Source organism: Bactrocera neohumeralis, chromosome 4 (assembly GCF_024586455.1).
Source record: "Bactrocera neohumeralis isolate Rockhampton chromosome 4, APGP_CSIRO_Bneo_wtdbg2-racon-allhic-juicebox.fasta_v2, whole genome shotgun sequence".
Lineage (NCBI taxonomy): Eukaryota > Metazoa > Arthropoda > Insecta > Diptera > Tephritidae > Bactrocera > Bactrocera neohumeralis.
In genome coordinates, this window is record NC_065921.1 from 17550723 (window position 1) to 17560640 (window position 9918).

Consider the following 9918-nt stretch of genomic DNA (forward strand, 5'->3'; position numbering starts at 1 on the left):
ATTTAAAATTTATTTACCTATCTCTTTACTGCAAAAAACAGAAATTTTACGAGAAATTCTACTAACTAAATCTTACTCTTTACCATAAAATATTATCTGCATTTTAAATAATTGCACGAGTATATGGCAGCATGCCTTACAACGGGCTTACACAAGAGATTGTTTTAGCTTGAAACTTAAATTCAAGTTTTTCTTAATAACAAAAGAGCAACATTAAAATTGTATTTTGTGAAAATGCTGAATTCTTTATTTTCCGATGTTTTTATAATAATTATTATTATTAATATTATCAAATATTAGAACATCATCAAACACAGTACATGTTTTACATAATTTTAATAATTGCATATTATTACATAACAAAATCACCTAAATTTTCCAACAAACCATTAGTTTACTCCTCCCATCAGGTTTACTACACGATTTTTGTAACGTTTGGAAATATCATTCTCAATATGTATTTGGAGCTTCTTCGTTTGTGATATTAGCTCCGCTAAAATTGGGTTCAAATCTACGCGCTGTTGTTTTAACTCCAAAGAACGTTTTTTAAGAACTTCTTTCGTCTCACGTATTTTATCAACGGCCTTTGTCATTTGTCGCAACTTATTTGCCAACAAATCAGCATATTTAGGCGAATGTTTTAATTGGAAAAGGTGGCGAGTTTGCTCGTTACATACCTCACCCAAAATTTGATCAATATTCTTTAACATTTTTCGTATACTCTCTGCATCATATGTGGAAATGCTATCCATCAGCGAAAACATAATATTGCTAGAAGCTTCCAATTGGTTAAGTTCATAAAGTCGCATACGTAAAAATGCATCAAGTTCGTAAATTTCATCGAGAAATCTATCCCGATAACTGGGTGAATCAAGAATTGAGTAAGCTTGTTCTCCTGTATTAAAAGACGAAATATATTAATATATATTAATAAAAATAAAATAAAATTTATTTCACCTTTAGCAATGCCACCATCCATGCCAGTCCCCTCAATAACTATACCGTATTCTTCAATAGGAATGTCAAAATTTATCTCTACAGCCTCACTCGGACCACTTTCAATGCCCCAATCAATGTCACCACCATTTCCATCCGAATCTATAGCGCAGTTGTTACTATCTAAATTGAGTTCTCCGAAATCAATAATTTCTGCCGATATTGTAGATGAGGTGCCTCCATTATCATCGCCACCAAAATCGATTTCATTATCATCTGCACTACCAGTCAAAGTGTCATCATTTAAATTTAATTTAATTGTGGGTTCTTCAATAGTTAAAGGTTCTTCTTTGTGCACATATTGATAAACGGTTGTGTTGCCAAATTCGATAAGGTGGCGTAGTATGGGTAAAATTTGTTTGTTACTTCCTTCAGAGAATAAGTTAATTGCTTCTTCTAATTTGCCAATATCACCTATTGAATTGGCATACATGTCTGGTAACTTAGACAAAACTTGTAGGAATTCTTCTCGCAAATTTTCACCTTTAACCCCCAATTGTTGCAAAAGTGAAGCATGTTCGGCCAGTAATTGTGATTCTGGTTTGCCAAGATCTTGAACCCTTTTTAAACATTCATCGCTTTGCTGCTCTAATTTTGTCATTTGCTTTCGAATACCAGGCACTTCATAATTCACATTGCGCACATATATTTGGGCGGACTCTGCAAGATAGACGTTATCTTTTTCGTACAGACGTAGTATTTCCTGCCAGTCCTTCATTCTCTGACTTCCATACGTTCCAAATACGCTTTTTGTTTCCTTTTCCGTTTGTTTCAGAATCTCAACAATTTCTTTACAGTGATAGTAGTTTATGTCTGTAACCAAAAAGAGAAAAAATAAATAATTTTAATGGTTTCCAGTATAGCAATTTGTTATTTATTTCACTTACTGGTCCCTGACAATAATTTAATCAGTTGATCATTGGCTGGCATATCTTGAAGAGCATTTGAAATCTTTGTGCGTATCTCTTTGATATTCTTTTGAATAGTTTTGGGCACAATCCTTCTGCTTACCAACCAATCCTGCAGCTTCAGAGTGTGGATGTCAATCGGAATATCTGCTTCCTACATCATTTGTAATAAGTAAAATATCAATGCAAACAAAATAACTAACAAGTTAACTTACATTCATTTTAATTAGTTTAATGTATCAAACAAAAATATTTTATTGTACTTGTCCACGCAAACAAAATATTTTCTGCTCTGCTTCTTTCATTCATTCAGTCAAAATAATTTGTTTATTATCGAAAATCTGGTTATCGATATTTATAAATCAATAAACTTCAAAGTTATTTCTTATGCAAAAATTATATATTTTTGATTTCTCGTCACATGTATGTAAGTATTTGAAACAATAATAATATTAACAATATTTAACACATAAATAAAATTTATTAAGGCCTTGTGCGTTTCTATGAAAAAATAAAGATACCATTTTTATTAAAAAAAATCATAACTGCCATGCATACTGGTACACTTTACTCAATCAATTAAACAAGATTTACCATATACTATATTTTCGGAAATCGGGGTGCCACCAAGGAAAAGCTTTAACGCTTGCAACTTTGGGATATTTCACAGTAGTAATAATTTTACTAGAAGAGTCTCCAAAATCTAATTCTAAGTTTATGGCGCGCATGTCTTTAGCAAGCATTTGTCGCGTCCCTAACAACAATACGCGCGATCTTCCACTATCGTAAAACAGATGAGTGGGAAAAGGTATAAAACGGTCACAGCGTATTACTAGCAAACACACACCTTCATTTGTGTGGTTTTTAGCAGGAATATATTTTGATTTCATACACAATTTATTGTCTTCCGCCAATGTCTCCCAGTCGTCGGTTTCGCAACCATTTGACAGGAATTCATTTAAATCACGTCCTTTTTTCACTTCTGTTTTGTTTTGCTGTTTGTTGCAAAACTTATAGCATGCTATCCATACACACTCCTCTTGTTCATGCCATGAAGATACATAAGAATATCCAATTAACTTATCTAAAGAATACCCTTTCGCCATACGATCTGACAATGGTGAATAGGTTTGGAATAGTGATTCCACTACACGCGCACGCATTGTGGCCAACTCGCAGTTAAGTACGTTATGCGACTGCAAGTATTCAGGCAGTGTAAGTATCCAATTAGTTTCAGCACTTGATTTCTGGCAATAACTTCTGTAAATTTTTTTCCAAAATCTTTGTGTATTAACAAGTGCTGCCGTTTGACGGCATATTAAAGCAAAGGTTTGAACGTATTCAGGAGGAATATGATCCGCAATATGGTACCATATATCGCCATGTACTATGTTGTAACTCATTTGTGGTTTATCATTGTCGCTTCGTTCCATAACACTTTCAGGTCTCCACTCCAACCGTCCTGCTCCCCTACATTTACCGGCACGATCTCTTAATTTTAATTCAAGGTATATGTCATTCGGACGTAAATGTGTTTCTGCAAGTATAAATTAGTGTGATTAAAATACAATCGTTTAGTAGACACAAGTATAAATACATACTACATTTCCCTTTTGTTCTGATAAACTTTTCTTGAATAACAATTGTTTCTTCTTCGTTATCTGCAATGTCGTCAGCAATCATTTTTCATTTGCAAGTTAAATTTTTGTATAACTTCGTCCGATTTGTTTTTATTTATTGTTATGCATTACTAAATTACTTAAATTTCTGGCGTCAGATCAGCTGTAATAACGGTTGTTGATAAACTAAGGGATGCCATTATTTTATGTTTCCTAATGTGTAATTCTTGTATACTTCTAAAATTACATCTTTTTCCAATAATTTGTATTTTTGTTAAAAGGAATTTGCAAAAGGCCATACTTGTATTTGCAGCGAATTTCATAAATAGTTTTTTAGCATATTTATTAATTTGTCATCATCGACTTTTAACTTCACCTTGAAACTCTTATTGTGTACTAGTAAGTACGTTGTGAAGAAGCACCTGTATGACGAATTGATAAATTGATTCAGTAAAAAGTTACGTCAAAAATAAGTTTTCATTTATTCATTAATTAATCTTATTAAAATCTAAAAAAAACTAAAAGTGTATGTAACGTGGAAAAATCTATTAATCTGAAGGGAATTGTGGTAGGAATTAAACCATTCTGTGAAAAATACTATGGCGGAATCAATTGTACAAGACTGGCTGGCAGATTACCGCCGTATACAAGGCCAGCCAGCTGAAGTGACAACCTTCGCTGTGGAGCATGAAACCGACCCTGAAATCGCTGAAGCCATTTATACCATATTCAGTGAACGACAACGACACGAAACTTTAGTTCATGAAATTTGTCAGCAGTTTCTGTCATTTTATCGTGCTTCTGAAGATTCGCTCCGAAAATTTCCTTTACAGTTCATTCCAGTATTGATCTATACTTATCTGCATGCCGTCGCAGCTGGTGACAAAAAAGGTGCCCGTAGTGTAGAGACATTACTAATATGCATTTACAATGCGGAGATATCCACTGAAGACGGCGGTCAACATGTAGTCACTTTCCGTATGCCGATATTAGCACAAGCGTCAGTATACCATGAAGAAAAAAATTTACCAATGACAGATTTGCGGCGTTGGGAAGAAAACTGTAATCGAGAAATTAAGTGGGGTCCACATACTCAGATTGAAGCGATTACCGCTCAGAATAGGTTACGTATTATGACTGCACTAATGTTTTGTTATAATCAGCAAGTTAGCCTTACGCAAAAATCCGCTTTGATACATCTTTGTCGTGTGGCATCGCAGCTAGTTAATCAAGGGTTTTCAAAACAACATGCACATCGAATCTCTTATGGGTAAGTATATGAAACACTCCTAATTTGACATGTTTTTATAACGCTAATATGAATTTCCTAAGTTCTGATTCGAGTGGCGCACTTGTCCCAAAGTCAATAACACCGCGCATTCCTCTTTCCTCATCATTCCTGGTAGAGTTGGTACACGCTATATACTTTGCAATGTTTAATGGTTTTGGAACAGTGGCGATACAAACATTGGACGATATTCATCATCGTGCATGTTTTGAAATGTACACGGAGCTTATACTTGTGACAAGTGCTGTGAGAAATTCATTACACGCAAACCCCTCCGGCCAGCCAAGTGATGGACCGATGGGACTTAGCGTAGCCCTTACACCTGCCACGAATACTGTGACCACAGCCATTTCCAAATCGATGATCACGAATGCGTCATTCCGTACTAAAAAGTTACCTGATGATATCCCTATACAAGTACAGGATCTCACAATGCCACAAGCTCCTCCGATGTTGGCTAGTGTTACTGAAGAAGTCGATCCTAAAGACCAGCAACAAACACAAAATACGTCATCGCGAAATTCTATCATTCGCCCTAGCATGGAAGGCATAAAAGCTCAGGCACATAAAGCGTTAATTGCTGGTTTCAAAAAGTCTAAAGACAAAGAAAAGGATAAAGACAAAGAGAAAGAGAAGGAAAAGGATGGAAAAATAATTGGAGCTGGAGCGGCGGGCGAGCCCCCAAAGCCGCCGCTTCGGAAATTTGAAAAACACACTCAGCGAAACTCTTTGCTACAACTACAAGCTGAGGGCAATAATATAGCGTTAACTGATTTCGAGAAAAGTCCGTCTTCAATGGGCGTGAAAGGAAAACCCTACGACTCAATTGATACTACGGAAATGTTACCCATGCAAACGCTACTTGCTAATGAAAATGGCAGTGGTAGCTTTAGTATTGACAGTGAAATAAATGGGGGCGGTGGAAGCAGCAATATGTTGAACAACAGTAGCGTAGCTAGCAATACTAATTCAATCACGAGCAGCGACTTGATAACAAAAAGTTTTGATTCAAGCATTGAAATGCCACAACTTGTGGGCCCTGCCGGTGTTGGAAGCAGCACTAAAGTGGGTGATGTGGGTATAGATTAGTGCTATAATGCTTCCAGGAATTGAAGTTGTGTTTGAAAGCAATCAAACGATTGTTGCGTGTGTGCCAAATGTTGGGGAAAGCTTCCAACATTTAATTTTATTGAGCGACAATTATGCTTAAAACTGTTAAATATTACAATACCTATTTCAATACCACTTCAATTTTAACGTAAGAATAATTAATACATATATATATATAAATAATTGTTGCTAGGTATAAATAGAATGAATGAATACTGGTGATTCGGTGTTAATAGGGCTAAGGCAAAACAAACACAAATTTAATAGAATTTAGTAATTTACCACGAAAATCGAAATTATTACCACACATTCATAGTTATATTATTTTGTGCACGAACATTTAAAATACACATGGAACGGAAAAGCAAAAATTATGGTATTATTGTGTACTTCAGTAAATGTGTACTTAAAATCAGTTGGGGGAAATTCATTGCAAATTACACATTTGTTCATTTTTTCTTTAAAAAACTGCTTTTAGTCTAAATAGCATACATACGGTTTGGGAATTGCTTACATTTAATAAAAACTATCAATAACGAAATGAAAATGCATGAATGTAATATCCATATGTGTGAATTTTGTATTATCTAGCATTGTTATAGTGTAGAAACAATATGACAAACAATCGAATTTTAATTTATTTAATATATTCGCAGTAAAATTAGTATTTTTGAAATTTATTACACAACACCGATTTGTATAGTACAATAAAAGAATCGATTGATATACAATATAAATTATAATGGGTGGAAAATGGTTATAAGCACAGGGACTATACATCACCAATTGTAAATTGATTTGCTAAACGAATAAAATGTAAAGTTATGTTATTAAAATATTTTATTTTATCTTGTTACTTCCTTTAGTTAGTTGAATACAAACATTAGCTCAATTTACTTCCAATGTAAATAACATATACCACTATTTTCTTTGAAAGTTTCTGTTAATAGAATGAACTAGTCAGTAAGCCACTTGCAAAAAATTGTAATCTTATTAGAATTATTCCTTTTGATTCACAAAAAAAGCAATTATATATATATTACATTTAAATGTATTTATTCCATGTTATCAAAAAGGTGTTATCTAATATTAAATTAAAATAATACAACTAATAAATGACTCCCAATGATTGAAACAAATATCCATGGTAATGTAGTATATACAATTATCTCTTACGAAACTTGGATTGTAAGAAAATGCGAGGCACATCTATACCTTCTTTAATATTTAACGTACGTCTGTGAACATAAGAATTTTCAACAGCTTCAAACCTTTCAGAGTCTGTAAATAATGATGCCAATTCATCCTCTGCAAAAAAGTAACTTCTTGTTCCATCTTGTCGCATGTAAAAATTCTCTGCAATTTTGTTGCCTGGTTTGAAACGCAATTGTGCCATATCGTAACGTCCATAATCTCTAAAAAGCACAATACCACCAGGTTTCAGTAAGCGGTAAATATTTTCTATAACAATACCAAATTTATTCGGATGTATTGCAGATAATACAAATATCATTGTAACAATATCCAAGGAGCTCTCCGGGATATGTGCGTATATTTGTTCAGTGGTAATGTCACATTGAAAAGCGTGTATACGCTGCTCATCGTACAGTGGATTTGAACGCACAAAATCAATAGCACGAGGCGAAAAGTCACAAGCATAATAAAACCAGGAACTCTTTCCTTCCTGCTTTTTCTCTAGTTGTTCCTCTATTAATGGAAATATTAAATTCCCTACCCCACAACCGACTTCAAACAAACGTCGCTGCTTATTACTGCATCCAATTTTTTCATTACGGGTTTCGCCTTCAAACCCCAACAATTCCTCAAATTCACGTGTTGTCCAACGGCGGTCTTTAAAAAAGTGAGTCTCATTTCTTTTGTAAAATATATCCCAATGGCGTTGAGCTTGTTCTTCAAGTTTCTTTGCTTTAAATTCCGGCACCAGACGATTGTCTTGTGCCTTCAAACGACTTTTTTCTTCATCGGTAAGGCATTTATCAACCGGGGTAAAAATGTCCTTGACAAGGCTGTCTGCTTCCCGATCTGCACATTCCATATTTATCCACTTATCAATTATTTACTTATTTACATTTCAGCTGTTCTCATTTAATTGACAACAAATGTTTATTGTGAATGCTGCTTCAAAAGTGAATTATGTCGGAGCATCTCGACTAGGCATGTACATTGCCAGCAATCTGGCGAATAATTGCCATGAGGTTGGCAATGTTCTTGTGTGGACATTTGATCGGAGAACATTGTTTTATGTTCCCAGGTCAAACAGGCAAAATTACAGCACATTCGTAGCAATAAAAGCATGAATTTTTTTAGAAAATTAATTGCTAAACATTAGCAATGTGCAGTTCCATTGGCAATATTGCCAGCAATCCAGATTTTTAGCAATTTTAAATCGTCCTAATTTAAATTGCCTTTGATAGTAATGTCATTTACATGGCATCGATTAAACAGCCCCTATCGAAAGTGAAAGAAATAATCGTGTACCGAATTTTCATATTGTTTGTGTTTTAATAAATTTATTTGTATATGGAAGTAATTAGCAAGGTTTAATATAAACAAATTACTATGGAGTCAGAGCAACCATCAAGTACAATTTTATGTTATCCTACGGATTCCAAGGGATATTCAAATGTTGAAGTGCTTAATGTTAATAATGTTGACTCCGGCGGAGGTGTAGTGTTAAATGATGAAAAACTTTTGGAATTAATACAATTGTATCCGTTTTTATACAACCCACGAGTGCGACCATTTCAAGATCCGGACTATGACGATTGGGCATGGAATCGCATTACGAATGCATTTAATGTGAACTATACGGGATTCCTGCCAGCAGTATATTTTACCAAGGATGACTTAAAACGGCGCTGGAACAAATTACAACCTATTATAAAGAAAATGGCGAAAATGTTGGATCTAACAGCTATTCCGGAGCCATTACGTCAAATTATAGTGAAAATAAGCATACAACTTGAAGATCAAGTGACAGATGTGCGCGTGAATAACTTGTCCAGTGCTCAACAAGTCATATATGACAATATGAAAATGGTATCGCAGTTACCATTAAATAGACGTCTGCAGTTGGAAGCTGAAATGATGGACCTGATATTAAACGCCGAACTGGAATCAAAAGCTACCGTTAAATTAACATACACGCATTTAAAAACTATTGAAGATGAATATGAGGAATTACTCAATTTGATGAATCTTAAAGAAATAATCGTTTTAAAATCCACAGATACAATTCTCTTAAACGAAAAAACTGATAGCTCACAGGAGCAAATTGTAACTAGTACAACGTCGAATGGAACGTCCGAAATTTGTATAGGTAGCGATAGCAGCTCAGATACGAAATATGAATCATTGAACATCATAGATTTCGAAGCTGAAATGGGAAGTGGCTCCCAAATATATAAACCTTCTTGTCAAGTTAAAAAAGAAATGACTAAAACTGATACTGCTACAAAGTTTCAATGTGTTCCGTTAAAGGATGCTTCCAAACATGTTAGACGTTGCATTATAAGATTAAAACGAACAAATATGGAAGACTACATACCACTGTCACGCATAAAACGACAACGCAAAAGCACTTAGTCTCATATAGTTATATAAGCGTAATAAGTTAATTTAAGGAAAACGTAAATTATTTATAATAACAGTAATTACAATTATATACTTACATCTGATAAATAAATTTAATTTTTTGTATCGTCTTTTGAATTTTTCTTTATTTTCATTCGATTTTTTGAAATTACGTTTGCTTAATATTAAATTAGTGAATTATCTTTTTAGTAAGGCTTATATATATAAAGAGAAAAATTAAAAAGGAAGAAAATGCACACACAAGTACACTTTTTAATATCAAAATTTCATATCAAAATTACAAAAGAGTGTGGCGGCAGCGATTTCTCATTGAAAACAAAAAATACGTAAGCAGTAAATTAAAATGCGTACCGTTCAATATACATACATCTTTGGGGAACAC

At 34.0% G+C, this 9918-nt stretch overlaps 5 protein-coding genes across 5 annotated transcripts; 2 read left to right on the forward strand and 3 right to left on the reverse strand.

The window, feature by feature from the left end:
• Window positions 1-219: 219 nt before the first annotated feature.
• On the reverse strand, window positions 220-2225 carry LOC126756810 (CDK5RAP3-like protein). The gene is made up of 4 exons (XM_050470210.1): window positions 2120-2225; window positions 1884-2058; window positions 958-1809; window positions 220-895 (listed from the first exon to the last, which is right to left on the reverse strand). Exons 1-4 carry the CDS (start codon window positions 2123-2125, stop codon window positions 390-392), a joined length of 1539 nt encoding a protein of 512 aa, XP_050326167.1. The 5' UTR covers window positions 2126-2225; the 3' UTR covers window positions 220-389.
• Window positions 2226-2395: 170 nt separating this feature from the next.
• On the reverse strand, window positions 2396-3741 carry LOC126756823 (transmembrane protein 183). The gene is made up of 2 exons (XM_050470229.1): window positions 3506-3741; window positions 2396-3441 (listed from the first exon to the last, which is right to left on the reverse strand). The coding sequence occupies exons 1-2, from the start codon at window positions 3585-3587 to the stop codon at window positions 2495-2497; spliced, it is 1029 nt and encodes a 342-aa protein (XP_050326186.1). The 5' UTR covers window positions 3588-3741; the 3' UTR covers window positions 2396-2494.
• A 237-nt stretch (window positions 3742-3978) lies between these two features.
• Window positions 3979-6764, forward strand: LOC126756806 (hyccin). The gene is made up of 2 exons (XM_050470204.1): window positions 3979-4793; window positions 4856-6764. The coding sequence occupies exons 1-2, from the start codon at window positions 4123-4125 to the stop codon at window positions 5898-5900; spliced, it is 1716 nt and encodes a 571-aa protein (XP_050326161.1). The 5' UTR covers window positions 3979-4122; the 3' UTR covers window positions 5901-6764.
• On the reverse strand, window positions 6744-7992 carry LOC126756829 (tRNA N(3)-methylcytidine methyltransferase METTL6). Its single transcript, XM_050470238.1, has one exon. The coding sequence runs from the start codon at window positions 7975-7977 to the stop codon at window positions 7087-7089; it is 891 nt and encodes a 296-aa protein (XP_050326195.1). The 5' UTR covers window positions 7978-7992; the 3' UTR covers window positions 6744-7086.
• A 374-nt stretch (window positions 7993-8366) lies between these two features.
• On the forward strand, window positions 8367-9646 carry LOC126756824 (uncharacterized). Its single transcript, XM_050470230.1, has one exon. It carries the CDS (start codon window positions 8502-8504, stop codon window positions 9525-9527), a length of 1026 nt encoding a protein of 341 aa, XP_050326187.1. The 5' UTR covers window positions 8367-8501; the 3' UTR covers window positions 9528-9646.
• Window positions 9647-9918: the final 272 nt, after the last annotated feature.